General features: G+C 34.1%; 1 protein-coding gene across 6 annotated transcripts; it reads right to left on the reverse strand.

Moving 5' to 3' along the window:
* Nucleotides 1-5,367: 5,367 nt before the first annotated feature.
* On the reverse strand, nt 5,368-9,919 carry LOC112705610 (uncharacterized). Of its 6 annotated transcripts, none has more exons than XR_011864432.1 (4): nt 9,373-9,919; nt 9,164-9,294; nt 8,965-9,057; nt 5,368-6,509 (listed from the first exon to the last, which is right to left on the reverse strand). XR_011864432.1 is itself a non-coding variant. In XM_072200386.1 (3 exons), exons 1-3 carry the CDS (start codon nt 9,791-9,793, stop codon nt 6,371-6,373), a joined length of 657 nt encoding a protein of 218 aa, XP_072056487.1. In that variant the 5' UTR covers nt 9,794-9,918; the 3' UTR covers nt 5,488-6,370. The 6 variants fall into 6 exon arrangements, 3 of the variants coding, with proteins under 3 accessions (XP_072056487.1, XP_025612269.1, XP_025612268.1); XR_011864434.1 differs by having other exon boundaries at nt 9,369-9,916; XM_072200386.1 differs by lacking the exon at nt 9,164-9,294 and having other exon boundaries at nt 5,488-6,509; nt 9,369-9,918.
* Between the last annotated feature and the right edge of the window lie 7,749 nt (nt 9,920-17,668).

Genomic DNA, 17,668 nt, shown 5'->3' on the forward strand with positions numbered 1-17,668 from the left:
ATATGACCTATTAGAGATTTAATAATAATAATAATTATTTTACATTTACTCCAAATTTTTTTAAATTTATAACGGATAATCTTAATTTTTTAGGGTTATTTCTTATGAATTTAAAAATATTTAGGATAAATATAAAATAATAATAATTATTATTAAATCTTTAATGGGTCATATTTATAAATAATTTATTGTGCACATAAAAAAATCTCAATAAAAAACTTGTACTTATAAAGACAGTTCCAAATCAACTAATTATATTTTTAAAATTAATATTCAATTTAGTAAAACACCCCATATTTGTAGATTATACCTTTAATTTGGTGTGTTGATAATTTTGTATTTTCAAAGAGTGTATTTGAAATTTTTTTAATATGAGATAAGGATTGCATTCTATAAAAAAAAGAATTTATTTTTATTTAAAATTCAATTTCTTAATTTAGAATGATTTTAATATATAAGTATAATTGAATTCTATTTTTTAGATTGAAATTACTGTTAAATATGTTAAATTCTCATTTGATTTGTAAATAACTCTATCTTTGATAAAATTATTTTTGCTAGACACTTATTTATTAAAAAAGATATTTTTGATATTTTATACATTCAAAAAGATAAAGACAAGTGAATTGAAATTCTTAAATAAAATAAAATCATCTATTTTATGTATTTCAAAGTAAGGAAAAAAAAGGCTCTATTCTTTAGCGAATTTTAATTATTAAACAAATAAAAAGAATTTATGTTTTTTATTTGGGATAATATTTTTTTATTGGAAATGGTATGAAGTATTATTCATTATGGTCCATTACCAGCCCACAAACTAAAAATACTTAACAGTTTCGTTAATCATAACTAAGTAAAGTGATAAAAAGGAAAATAAACAACATCAACGAAAAGAAGAGCTATTAACCAAGTGTCACGCTCTCAAGTTGCCACGCGTTATCATCATCCCATACTGACAATATGGATCAGCACGGTAAAATCTCTCTCAACTTAATATATTATTGTGGGTTAAAATCTCAAAATTCATTAGTCCATCTCGTAATTAGGTTTTTGAATTCTATATTTAGTATAGAGAAACAATGATAATTGGAAACAACGAATTAAAAAAAAGTAAAATTAAAATTAAAAATTAGATCATTTAATTATTTAGTACGAATTATTTGTAAATTACAAAAAATCCCATTTATCAAGGCACAACTTCATGAAGTTGTTTTTGAATTGTTGATACTAATTATTATTTGGTTTGGGAAAAAAATCAGTTTATTGTATATACATAAAATATAAATGGTTGAATTAAAAAAAGTCAATTTAAGTTGAACTCAGCGTTACTTTTATTCCTTTTTTTTGTTATGTTCTTGAGTTTTGTTTTTTTTTAAATACCAAATTTTACTTTTTCAATAATCTATATACATATATTTTACGAGAATTAAATAAATAATAAAAATAAAAAATAAATTTAATCAAGAAGGATGAAAAAAAAGAATATACCAAATTCATTATTTAGGGATAATATGTAGAAAAAAATTGAAAACAAAAACTTTGAAAGATGGTTATTTGATTGATCCAAATCGATTTTTTTCAAACAAAAAAAAGTATTTATATAAAATAAACCGATATTTTTATCAAATCAAATAATAACATACTTCATTAATTTAAAAACAATTTCATGTAAAATTGACTACAGGTAAATTTTCACTATTTATCAAAGCATCAGACAGTTGTTTGTAGTCTGGTCAAAGGATGTTGTGCTATATTCTTTTGTCCACCTAAATGAAACCCCTCCTGGCCTCAAATACGTCTCTTTTTTTGTTTAATTACTCTGTTGGTCCTTATAGTTTTACGAAATTTTCAATTAAGTCTCTATACTTTTTTTCCTTTTAATTGGGTCCCTATACGTTAATTTTTTTTAATTTAGTCCTATCGCGACAAAATCGTTTGATATAACAGAATATTCTGTTCAAAAATAGAATATTCTCTTAATTAAATTAAAACAGCTAATTGAACCCACATCCATTTTTTCAAAATACCAAAATCACCCTTGACATTTTGTCCCAAAAGTAAAAATCCTAGCTAGCGATTGTTCTCTGAAGTAAGTGGCGTTTTTCCTCCCTTTGTTGGTGTCGTCGTTGTCGTCCTTGGTGGCGTGAGCGTCGTCGTCGTTATTGTCCATCGTCCTTGGTCTACGCTGCACTGCTCTGCTCAGCGCTGATGGTGTGTCGCTTCCATCGCGTTCCATCGCCGTGGATCGCCGCGCCATACCTCGCGTCGCCGCACCACGCCTCACCTGGCCACACCTCGCCTTGTTGCCTGAGGTCCTCGGTCGCAATTGGTCAGTTTCACCTTCAATTGCACTTTCCTTTTTAGCTTTTTGCCTCAGTTTGGTTATGCTCTTTTCATGTGGAACGGATTTTTTGTGGTAGCTTTAGGTTTTTAGAGGGAAGGAGAAGGAATCAAACATAAAAAGAGGGTTTAGAGAGGGAACAACTCTGTTTTTCCATTACAATTGGGGTTAATAATATTTTAGAAAAAAATATGAGGGGATTAGGATATCCATAATATTTGTAAGTAACAGCAAAAATTAATGAATATATAAGGCTCTGCCTCCGAGTCTGACCTTGATTGCAGCAGTTGGGTTTATTAGTGTCCTTTAGAAGGAAATTAACATTATATGCTACTAACATTTAGCATTTAGGCAGGTTTTGATGGGTAAATAGTCTTGAAATTTTAGTGTATATATAAACTAGGAGTGGAAGGTTTTGATTTTTGACTTCTGACTGGTAACTTATAATTGATACTGACTCTGGCCATGCATGAATGTTGCTATGAAAAATTGTGTTGACTCAATATATTATGAATATCTTGTTACTGCTTTGTGCTGGCTGTAAATAGTTGGAAATTTGGATGCTTTTGATATTGAAGGTGTCCAAATGGTTTATTTGCTATATGTATCATTCTATCATTCAAAGACATGGCAAAGGTTCGGTAAATGGTTAAGTCTTTTAGGATAGGGCCATTTCATTTTGAGGGTCCATAGTTTAATGAATTGTTAAGTCTTTTTATGGTTGATGCTGCATACAATGCAAAGGATTTGGTTTATGATATGTTAGTATTAATACATGGGAGAGATTAAGAGAAACTTATTGAAAACTCTTCTTATGGATTCATAAAGTCTACTATGACTGATGGTGTAAAGGATGACCAATTGTATTACCATGATGATACATATCCTTTAAATTTAAAGTAATCATGAACATGATAACAAAACAAACTACGTCTCTTTCTTGGTATATGTCTTTAGATTTAGAGGCATCTTGATTGGTACAAAATCCTCTGTCTATAAACCATGAATAATTTTGAGTTCGATTTAAGATGAGATATTTGTTATTGAAAATGTGATAATTCTTGATAGCTTTATTCAAATAATAAGTTCATTATGACTCTATATGTTGATGTATTCTCATTGATCTTTTGGATCAGAATGAGTATTCTTTTACTGCTTTTGGGAAGGAAAGGAAAGAAAAGAAAGCTAGAGTGTGTTCTATAAGTTAACAAACTATATATGCTGACTTTGTAGCATGTATTGCTGAAAGCAGGCTACTAAAGCTTTTGGTGGAGATGACTATCTTATTGGGACATCTGCTGAACTCATATATGCTCTTTCAGAATTTTTTTCGGTTGGAAACCAGCCGTTATCAATATTATTATTGATTTCCATGCTGGTTCAAAGAGTGGGAAACGGCAACATAAGAACTAATTTCTACATTATTTGTATTACACTAAAATTACGTTTTCTATTATTTTCATTTTTAGATTTCAAATTTCAATAACACAAATTTTCTAGCTTTGTGGTTTTCTATAGCGTACCATGATATGATAAAGACACAAACTATATTCTATGAATCCACACAAATATAAAATGTTACATGATCATAATGAATACTTGAATGATGGAAACTAAATTTTATATATACTTATTACTACTATTTCTGTTTTATTTTATCCATTCTTTTTTTAGGTTCTTAAGATAAGGTATTATAAAGTCATAAAAAAAAGAGAAGGTATTTTTGGTACAATTTGTATATAAATAAGCAAAAGAATGAGTGACAAAATAAAATGGATTATAAGAATATTTTTCATGTCTTAGAATCATTGAATAGGGATTATAGGAATATCTTTCATTGAATATTTATAGTTTTACCAAAATTTTCAATTAATTCCCTATATTTTTTTCTTTTCAATTAGGTCCCTAAGGGTATAAAAGTAATTTTATAATTCACTAACATTTTTTTGACGTTTAACGTTAATAGGGACTAAATTGAAAAAAAAATTAACGTATAGGGACCCAATTAAAATGAAAAAAAAGTATAGGAACCTAATTGAAAATTTCGCGAAACTATAAGGACCAATAAAATAATTAAACCCTCTTTTTTTGCATTCCTTAAATATCACTCATTTTAATTAGCATTTATTGAAAGATTGTTGAGATATATTAGCCTAATAAACACATTGTTTAATGTTGAATAAAAAAATGTGGAATGAATAATTTTGTAATTAATTTTTAATGTTGAATTTATTTTCAAATTAGTATGAAAATGATTGGAGTGAAAGATGTTAATTGGTAAAGTTGTACATAACAAATTTCAAAGGAAATTAGGTTTCTTTCATGCATTATTGAAAAAAAATGTTAAGATAAAATATGCTTTTTATTTTTAATGTTTGTGATTTTTTTTAAAATAACTTTAATGTTTAATTTTATTTAATTTTATTTTTAATATTTTTTATTCATTCAATTTTATCTCTAACATTTTCAATGCAAATCGAAAATATTAGAAACAAAATTGAATGAAATTAAATGTTAGAGATACGTTTGAATAAAATCACAAACATTAGAGAAAAGAAAATATATTTTGCCCAAAAGTTAAATTCTAATAAAAATAAACCACAAATAGTTAATACTTTTAAATTCAAGAAAAATAGCAAAACAACATGAAAAAATGATATTTTGGGAGGTTAACAAACTAAAAATTCTCATTCTGTTATAAAATGATTATTATTGTGGATGTTTTATCATGGAGTATTATCATACATAATAGAGTATGAAACATTATTAATTATAGTTGTCCTATCATAATGGAGTATGAAATATTATCAATTAATGGGATGTAGATTTTCATAATGTGTTTTTACTTATTAGTAAGTAGATTAGGTAAATAATGTCTTACTATTATTTAATTTAAAACTTTTATTTATAAATAGATCCTAAAGCGAATATTTTACACACCAAGAATAACACAGAAGAGAATACACATAACTACCTATTTCAAGTAGTCTTTTAGCTTATTTGAGAAGAATATTACATATGCAATATTGATGTGAATGTGTTATGTTATATTGAGTGACACATATTAAGAATTATAACAAAGTTCTCTTACTCTCTCCGATAATTTTCTAGCTCTATTTCTAACTATTTATCTTAATAACACATTGTTTTTTTTTTGGGTAATAGGATGAGGCCTAATCCCAAAGAAAGAAAACTACAAATTGAAAAGTTGAGGAGTACAATCATTTGTTTTATATCAGTTGCTAACAAATCACATAGTGTTGTCATTTGCTAGCCAATCAGCATTAGCATTTGTTTCTCTATTTATGTGTGTGAAAACTTCAACTCCCAAAATCTATGCGTAAAGGCTTCAATCTCTCGAAGAAAAATGTTAGGTACTGTGTTATTATGCTTTTGTATATTTTCTTATAGACTCTCATAGAATCTATCTCCATTGTTACTCTTCTCATTCCTAAATCCCACGCCATTCTCAATCCATGAATTATTCCCTAAAATTCTTTTGTGTGATCGGACATGACCCCAGATTAGCTTTAAATCCTTCTATTCACTCCTTTTATAATTTCGTAATAATTCTCCACATGCTTTTCTTGCCTCCTTTCTTACTGATATTGTCCAGCATAAGTCTCTTCTTGTGAGCTTTTTTGTTCTCTTTTATAATCTTTCTGATGATGGCAACAACATTTGTTGGCCTAATGTATAGTGAGGAGAAGAGTTCCTGATTTCTCCATTTTCATATTCTCTAACAAGTGACGAAAAATTCATCCCTCTAATCATATGTCTCCGACTTTTCAAGTTTGTTATCTTGATCCAATCCTAAAAACTTATTCCAAAAAAGATTGTTATAGCCACAGGTTGTACCATATGGATCTAAATTTTGCTGTCCTTAGGCAATCCCTCAAGGCATGGGTGATAGTTTCTTACATTCTTTGACAGTGGTGGCAGTATGGATTTGCTCCCATCATCCTAGCTCTTCGGTCCGCAGTTAACAATTTACCATGAAAAGTTTGTCACATAAAAACTTTGACTCTTTTAAGCCCTCTCCACTTCCAAATCACTTTCCACACCGAACTTTCTTCTATGTAATTTGCTATTGTTAACTTTTTGTAGACTGATCGAGGCTACTGTTATTCTCCAATTAGTGTATGGTCCATTGCATAGTACTCTTGAACTAAAATATGAGTTTATTTAAAACTTAAACCAAATTTTTTTTCAAAACATACATCTATACACACAATACAAATTACCACACACACACACACAGAGAATCCTATCACTCTTACTATAATAGGATACGTGAAAAAAAAACTGTTACGGTGATTAATAACCGCCTTATGTATCTTTTTAAAACCAAAGACTTAATATCAAAAATTCGAAATCCTTTCTAAAAGAGAAAATTGTTAATTCTTCAAAAATCCAAAAGCCTTTTAAAAGTTTTTTCTAGACAATATGAATAACCAAGCTGTTCCAAGTATAGGCTCATTAAGTCTATGCTAATCCAGTTTAGATTTTCATACTTTTCTAAACCAAAAAGACAAACCAAACACAGCCTTCGGCCCATCTCATAATCAACCACGACACTAGACCCAAACAACTCAATCCACAACCAATCCATCATAATCCAACCAATTTTCAGTCACAAATTCAAGTAAGAAGGTTCAAGCACAATCAAGCAGTTACTTCAAGTAGAGCAGTTAGCAATAAAACATAATTATTCACATAGATAAACCAAGTTCAATATGCGCACCCAAACAATGTCACATAGATGCATATGATGCATGCCATCCTAGTGACCGATGAGTCTCATTTGTCAGTTATAAAGCCAACTCGACAAGTCCTGGTAGCTAACCATTGGACTATCCCTCTGTTGTACATCCCCAACTCGAGTAATTTCCAATCATATATATATATATATATATATATATATATATATATATATATATATATATATATATATATATATATATATATATATATATATATATATATATATATAACACCCACACTGGTGTTTATGCAAGGGGACGAGCTCATCCAGAACTTTCACAGTGTCCGGCCACACTTACGATATAGGGTCAGCAGAGTATCGAGTCTCAACCTGGAGCACGTGGTGGCTAGCCACTGCTTTCACCTAGGAAAACTCGTATCTCAGATTTTTGAAAGTGCATCAAATCACATTGTCAATCAATAATCATGTACATATACTTACTCAGCCATAATTCAATATTTATCACAGCCATCCGGCTCATAACATAATCCATAACCAGCCATAATTTATTATCAAATATAGCCATTCGACTCATAACATAGACAACACTTCCTTCACAATCCATTTTAAGTTAAATCATCATTCATGCCATATAATACTTTTTCTCAAATCACTTTTCTTTAAAAACAACAATCAAATTCATCTTTGTCTCAATTTTGAAATCCTCATTTCTCAATAGTTTCTAGCTTATACGCCATGTTTCCTCAAAGTAAGTTCCCTTTTCAAAACAAAGCCACCCTCAGCATCATCTTTCCAAAACTTCCAAAACCATGCCAAATTAAAAATCTCTTCTAAAAGATTCAAAATCATCCATCCTAAAACAAGGTTTGGTAATAAAATTCATCAGCAGAGTCTCAACACTTTAAGGGAGAGTAACCTAGCTCATTTCCTCAAATTCATTGAAAATCTTTAAAACCTTAGCTTCTTGATTTGAATCGATAAATAATAGAATTGGAGCCAAAAAAGTTGTGTAACTAATTACTCCAACAAATTTTCAAAAAACCATCTCTTATACTTAAACCAAAACCAACCCCAATTTCATGATTGATTCTGAAACGTTTCCAATAGCTCATAAATAGTTTTAGTTTTGTAAAAATTCAGAATTTAAAGAATACTTTAAACATTTCCTAGAACGTTGTAAAATGAGACTTGTCAATTAAAATTCAAGTTCTTTCAAAGTCACTGAAACTCTTCCAATTGAAAATCCTCAAGTCAAATTCAAAAATATAAACCCTTTTTACCTTTAAAACAATCTTAAAACATAAGTTTCTTCAAAATGACTTGCACCCAAAAATATGATACTTTTCTGAAGAAACAAAGCTAAAATCATAATTCTCTTTTCAATAATTCAATTCAAAACATAATTCATCACTTTCTTAAATAATTCAAGTAAAGATAGTAAAAGTTGCAAATTCATAATTTTTCAAATAACATTTCAAATAAAGTCTTGGACTTTATACGAATTTCGATAACACCTCCCCTAAAACTTGGACTTTCTCACTCTTTTCGGGTCCCAACCAAACCATTCCACAACCTTCTTCACCGGATTCAAAACCAAATCAGTTTAAAACCAGGTTGATTACAAAAGTGCATATCATTTTCACATTTCAACAAAACCGATTCAAAATCAAATCAATTTTCAACGAATTAAACTTGTTTTTAAAACTTTAAAGAAACAACTTCAAGAACCGTCCGTTTAACAAACTAAACAATAATCCAGTCAAACAAATATTCATATCCATCCAAGATACCAAATAATACATAAGACTTATACAATCACTAAAGGTACATTTCTCAAACCAGTATCCGTATATAACAATTCAAAATAATAAAGTTTTGTTTCTTGAAAAAACCCTACCTCGATAAGTCGAAACCATAACCCAAACGCCTCACAGAATTCCTTTCGTCTCGACCCAAATTCAATGGTAGCTTCAAATCACATCCCTGCACGCTTTTGCAACAACATAAACAGCTTTAAAACACAACATGAAACCTCGGTTACTAACTCCTAATACAACAATATCGCAAGACTTTATTACATGAAATAGAACACTAACACAGGGGGTTTTTGAAACGTAAGTATTCACTGTAATACGAAAACGAAGCAGCGGCGGTCTCTGAACCGGTTTGGTGGTAGCCCCGGCAGCCACCTCAAGCGGCAGCGGCGACCAGACTCTGACGACGATGACTAAAACCAACATGTAATAAAAATAAAACTCCTAGAATCTCAAAAGCAACGAAAACAAAACTCAAAATCATTACCGACAGTGGATCTCGACGGTGATAGTGGCGTTCTCCGGCGGCAGAGGCTCGGCCACCCATCTCCAGGAGCGGCGACGAAGCAAGCGACAGTGGCTGGATGCTGCGATGGTGGCAGAACTGGCTCCCTCTTTCTCTTTGAGCACTCTCTCTTCGCGGTTTTGTTGCTCAATGGTGGCTCGTGGACGGTTCAGCGGCGGCGACTCGGTGGCGTAGTGTCCCTCCAAGATCTGACGATGATGCGACAGTGGCGGCGAGCGTGGTGCAGCGGCAGTGCGGCGCAGCTTCTTTGCTCCCTCAACTCTGCACTCGCTCTCTCGGATCTCCCTCTTGACGGCACAGGGGGGCGACGGTGGCAGTGATGCCCACCAGCGCAGTTTCCCTCTCTTTCCCCTTCTCCCTTTCTCGCGGCTCCCTTCTCCTTTCATCCCTTTCTTCTTCCTCGAGCCCCCTTCCCCGATCCCCTTATCTTTTTCTTTCTTCCTTCTTTCTGCGTGCGTGTGTGTAGTGTGTGTGTTGGTGATGAGTGTGGGTGGCTAGGGTTCACTTAGGAAAAGGAAAAAATGTGTGTTAATTAGGGTTAGGATTTGTATTTGGAATTAGGAATTTTGGGGTTTAATTTGAAAACAAATTGAATCCATAAAATTACTTTGAAAATATTATTTGTTGTATCAAATTCCTATTTAGTTTTCACTCAAATACTCTAATTGAAAATATAATACAATATAATTAATTTTCTTTATTAACAAAACCTAAAGTGCTTATTTATAAAAATATTATCATATAAAAATCTTATTATTTTACAACTACTAATTTTATAATTTAAATATAAAAAATAATTTAATAATTATAAAATTAGATAAAATTTTAATTTAAATAGCCAAACATAATTACTTTTGAATTTCTAAGACTTTACATCATAATTAGAAAAATAATCCATAATTATAGATTTGGATAAAAGTCTTAATTTATTTCAAATCCAATTAATCAAAACTATCTTTAATTATCTTCAATAAAATAATTTATGAAATTAAAACTATAAATAAATATATAATTTGAAATTAGTTCATAATAACTTTTCAAAAGTTCTGGGTCTTACATTCCACCCATCTTATAAAAATTTTCATCCTCGAAAATGAAAGTAATACATAAAATAATACATAGCCTTAGTGATCTACTTTTTTAAATACTTTTTAGAAAAGTAAGAAATCTTGGCACATATATATAAATGTTCGAATACCGGATAACCATAAGATTTAAATATAAGGGTAAAGTATGGTGTAAGACAGAAGATACAAGATAGTCTCGATGCAAAAAAGATTATATAATTTCAAAATTTTACAAAAGTTTTGAGGAACAAACTAGGGTATAAGTCAAGATAGACGTTCAGAAAGTAAAGCGGTAGTTAATGTGGCAAAAGGCTACATAGCAGGCTGGTATTAAAACAACATATATAGCGTTCGCTCACAGATATCGTACCCACTTCAGAATTTCAACTCCATCCATCGCTTTACAACCGCATAACCGGTCACAAGCCTAACACCTACAAACTTTTACAAGGAACAAAACTACCACAACTCCTCATGACGTTACACACTTACCGATCCACCTTTTCACGTTCATGAACAGCATTCTAAAGAGGCTAATGTTTTGTTTGCTACGCCTGAAGGTCACATGTGACTCTAAAGCAATCCTCGAGTTTATTCAGAAGGATACAATACCTAAGAAAAAGGACAAGTGATAGGGATAGCGTCTACAAGAGTATGAGAGAATTGTTAAAATTACAAGCAGATGAGGAGGTAAAAACATTAAAGGGTGCTGGAGAGAAAATTGATTGACAATTTTGAGGCTTAGAAAACAATACAGCAGTTTGAAACGAATTCAAGCTGAGTCAAGGAGTACGAAGGTTATAGAAAAAGAAAATCGAAGGCCAAAGACAAAACTCACAAAATTTGAGTATAAATGAAACTCTTTCGAATGCATTGCCCATAAGAATCGAAACTTAAGAAAAATTATTTTACATTCCAAAAGAGAAGTATGCAACAACACTTTGTAAAAGAATGACGAAAGCATAGATGTGACATTACTTTAATACAAACTCAGGTTGAAGGAGATTATGTAAGGTTTGAAAAAAGTAAGAGTAAAAATATTTAGGTGCATTACTAACCAAATGCATGCATAAAACTTGGCATATAGTCGAAAGAAAAACCAAGTTATATTACATTAAAACAATTTCCAAGTAAAAAAAAAATGGAACGGGGGAGTTTCAAAAAGTGGAAATCATAACCAATACCCAGTACTCAAAGCCTAATCATTAGTTATGAAACTTAAATAGTGATTAGAAAAGATTAGTAAGCTAAGGAACGATTAATATGTAAAAGAAACAATTTCAACAAAACAGAGGGGTCATGCGTACTCATGCCATAGTCTCGCATACTGGTGCACGAAATTGTGATCCCAATGGCGCCAACAACTTGGTACGCACAATTGTAATCTCAACTTTTTTCACAACTTCACACAACTAACCAGCAAGTGCACTGGGTCGTCCAAGTAATAAACCTTATGTGAGTAAAGGTCGATCCCACGGAGATTGTCGGCTTGAAGCAAGCTATGGTCATCTTGTAAATCTCAGTCAGGCGAATTCAAATGGTTATAGAGTTTTGATAATTAAAAGATAAATAAAGATAAAATAAAGATAGAGATACTTGTGTAATTTATTGGTGGGAATTTCAGATAAGCATATGGAGATGCGTTGTTCCTTCTGAATCTCTGCTTTCCTACTGCCTTCATCCAATCCTTCATACTCCTTTCAATCTGGCAGCATTCTTACTCCTTTCTGTCACCACGCCCAACACTTGCGAGTTTGAAACTTGTCACAGTCATCCCATCCCAGATCCTACTCAGAATACCACAAACAAGGTTTAGACTTTCCGAATCTCAAGAATGCTGCCAATTGATTCTAGCTTATACCACGAAGACTCTGATCGTGAACCAGAAGGCTAAGAGATATGCATTCAAGCTCGTTTGCATGTAGAAGGGAGTGTTTGTCAGGCACGCGTTCATAGGTTGAGAATGATGATGAGCGTCACATAATCATCACATTCATCATGTTCTTGAGTGCGAATGGATATCTTAGAACAGGAATAAGCATGAATTGAATAGAAAACAGTAGTAATTGCATTAATACTCGAGGAACAGCAGAGCTCCACACCTTAATCTATGGTGTGTAGAAACTCCACCGTTGAAAATACATAAGTGATGATGGTCCAGGCATTGCCGTGAGGCCAGCCCCCAATGTCTAAGATAGCATAAAACTGATCAAAGATCCCAGCATGTCTAATACAATAGTAAAAGGTCCTATTTATACTAGACTAGTTACTAGGGTTTACAGAAATAAGTAAATGATGCAGAAATTCACTTCCGGGCCCACTTGGTATGTGCTTGGGCTGAGCATTGAAGCTTTCACGTGTAGAGATTTTTCTTGGAGTTAAACGCCAGTTTGCAGCCTGTTTTGGGCGTTTAACTCTAGCTTGTAACTTGTTTCTGGCGTTAAACGCCAGAATAGAGCAAGAAGTTGGTGTTTAAACGCCAGTTTGCGTCGTCAAAACTCGAGCAAAGTATGAACTATTATATATTGCTGGAAAGCCCTGGATGTCTACTTTCCAAAGCAATTGAGAGCGCACCATTTGGATTTTAGTAGCTCCAAAAATTTCATTTCGAGTGCAGGGAGGTCAGAATCCAACAGCATCAGCAGTCCTTTTTCAGCCTATGAATAAGATTTTTGCTCAGGTCCCTCAATTTTCAGCCAGAAAATACCTAAAATCACAGAAAAATACACAAACTCATAATAAAGTCCAGAAATATGATTTTTGCATAAAAACTAATAAAAATATACTAAAAGTGACTAAATCATACTAAAAACTACCTAAAAACAATGCCAAAAAGCGTATAAATTATCCGCTCATCACAACACCAAACTTAAATTGTTGCTTGTCCCCAAGCAACTGAAAACAAAATAGGATAAAAAGAAGAGAATATACAATGAATGTCACAATATCAATGAAACTTAGTCCCAATTAGATGAGCGGGGCTAGTAGCTTTTTGCTTCTGAACAGTTTTGGCATCTCCCTTTTTCCTTTGAAGTTTAGAATGATTGGCATCTATAAGAACTCAGAATTAAGATAGTGTTATTGATTCTCCTAGTTCAGTATGTTGATTCTTGAACACAGCTACTTTATGAGTCTTGGCCATGACCCTAAGCACTTTGTTTTTCAGTATTACCACTGGATACATAAATGCAACAGACACATAACTGGGTAAACCTTTTCAGATTGTGACTCAGCTTTGCTAAAGTCCCCAATTAGAGGTGTCCAGAGTTCTTAAGCACACTCTTTTGCTTTGGATCACGACTTTAACCACTCAATCTCAAGCTTTTCACTTTGACCTTCATGCCACAAGCACATGGTTAGGGACAGTTTGATTTAGCCGCTTAGGCCTGGATTTTATTTCCTTGAGCCCTCCTATCCATTAATGCTCAAAGCCTTGGATCCTTTTTACCCTTGCCTTTTGGTTTAAAGGGCTATTGGCTTTTTGCTCTTGCCTTTTCTTTTTTATTTCTTTTTCATTTTTGCCCCTTTTTTTCGCAAGCCTTGTCATTCACTGCTTTTTCTTACTTCAAGAATCAATTTCATGATTTTTCAGATTATCAATAACATTTCTCTTTGTTCATCATTCTTTCAAGAGCCAACAATTTTAACATTCATAAACTTCACTATCAAGAACATGCACTGTTCAAGCATTCATTCAGAGAACAAAAAGTATTGCCACCACATCAAAATAATTAAACTAATTTCAAGATAAAATTTGAAATCCAAGTACTTCTTGTTCTTTTGTAATTAAGCACATTTTTCATTTAAGAGAGGTGAAGGATTTATGGAATTATTCATAGTTTTAAGGCATAGACACTAGACACTAATGATCATGTAATGAAGACACAAACATAGACAAACATAAAGCATCAAATTCGAAAAACAGAAAAATATGAACAAGAAAATCAAAGAACGGGTCCACCTTAGTGATGGCGGCTAGTTCTTCTTCTTTGAAGATCCTATGGAGTATTTGAGCTCCTCTATGTCTCTTCCTTGCCTTTGTTGCTCCTCCCTCATAGCTCTTTGATCTTCTCTAATTTCATGGAGAATGATGGAGTGCTCTTGGTGCTCCACCCTTAGTTGGTCCATGTTGTAACTCAAGCCTTCCAAAGAGGTGTTGAGTTGCTCCCAATAGTTGTGTGGAGGAAAATGCATCTCTTGAGGCATCTCAGGGATTTTCTTGATGAGGAATTTCCTCATGCTCTTGTTGAGATCCATGAGTGGGCTCTCTTGTTTGCTCCATCCTTTTCTTGGTGATGGACTTGTCCTCTTCAATGAGGATGTCTCCTTCTATGTCAATCCCAGCCAAATTGCATAGGTGACAAATGAGATGAGGAAAGGCTAACCTTGCCAAAGTGGAGGACTTGTCAGCCACCTTATAGAGTTCTAGAGGTATGATCTCATGAACTTCCACTTCCTCCCCAATCATGATACTATGGATCATGATGGCCCGATCCACAGTCACTTCAGATCGGTTGCTAGTAGGAATGATGGAGCGTTGGATAAACTCCAACCATCCTCTAGCCACAGACTTAAGGTCCGGTCTTCTCAATTGAACCAGATTGCCTCTTGAGTCTCTTTTCCATTGAGCGCCTTCCACACATATGTCCATGAACACTTGGTCCAACCTTTGATCAAAGTTGACCCTTCTAGTGTAGGGGCGTGCGTTTTCTTGCATCATTGGCAAGTGGAACGCCAACCTTACATTTTCCGGACTGAAATCTAAGTATTTCTTCCGAACCATTGTAAGCCAATTCTTTGGATTCGGGTTCATACTTTGAACATAGTTCCTAGTGATCCATGCATTGGCATAGAACTCTTGAACTATTAAGATTCCGACTTGTTGAATGGGGTTGGTGAGAACTTCCCAATCTCTTCTTCGAATTTCATGTTGAATCTCTGGATACTCATTCTTCTTGAGCATGAAAGGGACCTCAGGGATCACCTTCTTCTTGGCCACAACTTCATAGAAGTGGTCTTGATGGACCTTTGAGATGAATCTCTCCATCTCCCATGACTCGGAGGTGGAAGCTTTTGCCTTCCCTTTCCTCTTTCTAGAGGTTTCTCCGACCTTAGGTGCCATAAATGGTTATGGAAAAATAAAAAGTAATGCTTTTACCACACCAAACTTAAAAGTTTTGCTCGTCCTCGAGCAAAAGAAGAAAGAAAGAAGGGGGAGAAGAAGAAAATAGAGGAGATGGAGGGAGATAGAGGTTCGGCCAAGGGGGTAGGAGAGTGTTTGTGATGTGTGAAAATGAAGGAGTGAAGAGGGGGTATTTATAGGGAAAGAGAGGGAGAGTGGCCGAATGGAATTGGGTGGGTTTGGGAGGGAAAAGTGTTTGAATTTGAAAGTGAGGTAGGTGGGGTTTTTGGGGAAGAGATATGGAGGTGATTGGTGAAGAGAATATAGGGAAGAGGATAGGATTTGATTGGTGAGTGGTGTTTTGGGTGGAGTGTTATAGAGATGAGTGAGGGGGAGAGAGAGAGAGAGAGGTGGGGTAGGTGGGGATTCTGTGGGGTCCACAGATCCTGAGGGGTCAAGGATTTCTCATCCCTGCTCCTTTTAGGCGTGCAAAACGTGCGTGCAAAATGCCCTTATTGTGCAATCCTGGTGTTTAACGCCAGACTGCTGCTTGTTTCTAGCGTTAAACGCCAGATTTTATACCATTCCTGGCGTTTAACGCTAAGCTGTTGCTTGTTTCTGGCGTTAAACGCCAGTCTGGTGCCCATTTCTGGCGTTAAACGCCCAGAATGGTGCCAGACTGGGCGTTTAACGCCCATTCTGCTACTCTTATTGGTGTTTAAACGCCAGTAAGTTCCTCCTCCAGGGTGTGCTGTTTTTAATGCTGTTTTTGAATTTCTTTTTAATTTTTGCAGTTGTTTTTGTGACTCCACATGATCATCAACCTAAAGAAAACATGAAATAACATAGATAAATAAAAATTGGTTTGCCTCCCAATAAGCGCTTCTTTAATGTCAATAGCTTGACAGTGGGCTCTCATGGAGCCTCATAGATATTCAGAGCTTGGTTGGGGCCTCCCAACATCAAACTTAGAGTTTAGTTGTGGCCTCTCAACACCAAACTTAGAGTTTGATTGTGGCCTCCCAATACCAAACTTAGAGTTTGAATGTGGGGGCTTTGTTTGACTCTGTATTGAGAGAAGCTTTTCATGCTTCCTCTCCATGGTTGTAGAGGGAGATCCTTGAGTCTTGAATACAAGGTAGTCCTCATTCAATTGAAGGACCAACTCTCCTCTGTCAACATCAATCACAGCTTTTGCTGTGGCTAGGAAAGGTCTACCAAGGATGATGGATTCATCCTTATCCTTCCCAGTGTCTAGGATTATGAAATCAGCAGGGACGTAAAGGCCTTCAACCTTCACTAGCACGTCCTCTACTAGTCCATAAGCCTTTTTCATGGATTTGTCTGCCATCTCTAATGAGATTCTTGCAGCTTGAACCTCAAAGATTCGCAGTTTCTCCATGACAGAGAGTGGCATGAGGTTTATGCCTGACCCCAGGTCACACAGAGCCTTCTCAAAGGTCATGGTGCATATGGTACAAGGTATTAAGAACCTTCTGGGATTCTCTTTCTTTTGAGGTAATGTCTGCCTAATCAAGTTATTCAGTTCATTGGTGAGCAAGGGGGGTTCATCCTCCCAAGTCTCATTACCAAATAACTTGTCATTCAGCTTCATGATTGCTCCAAGGTACTTAGCAACTTGCTCTTTAGTAATATCTTCATCCTCTTCAGAGGAGGAATAGTCATCAGAGTTCATGAATGGCAGAAGTAGGTTCAATGGAATCTCTATGGTCTCTAGATGAGCCTCAGATTCTTTAGGTTCCTCAAATGGGAACTCCTTTTTGTCCAGAGGACATCCCATGAGGTCTTCCTCACTGGGATTCATGTCCTCCTTCTCCTCTCTAGGTTCGGCAACACCAAGTAAGGTTCTGGCCTTGCACTCTCTTTCTGGATTCTCTTCTGTATTGCTTGGGAGAGTACTAGGAGGAGTTTCAGTGACTCTTTTACTCAGCTGGTCCACTTGTGTACTCCAAATTTTTTTAATTTTTTAAATACAAATCAGTGGGTCTGATTTGTGTACCCCAAATTTTTAAAATTTTTTAAACACAAATCAGAGAGTCCGATTTGTGTAC

The sequence above is a fragment of the Arachis hypogaea genome, chromosome 8, assembly GCF_003086295.3.
Source record: "Arachis hypogaea cultivar Tifrunner chromosome 8, arahy.Tifrunner.gnm2.J5K5, whole genome shotgun sequence".
NCBI classification, from domain to species: Eukaryota; Viridiplantae; Streptophyta; class Magnoliopsida; order Fabales; family Fabaceae; genus Arachis; species Arachis hypogaea.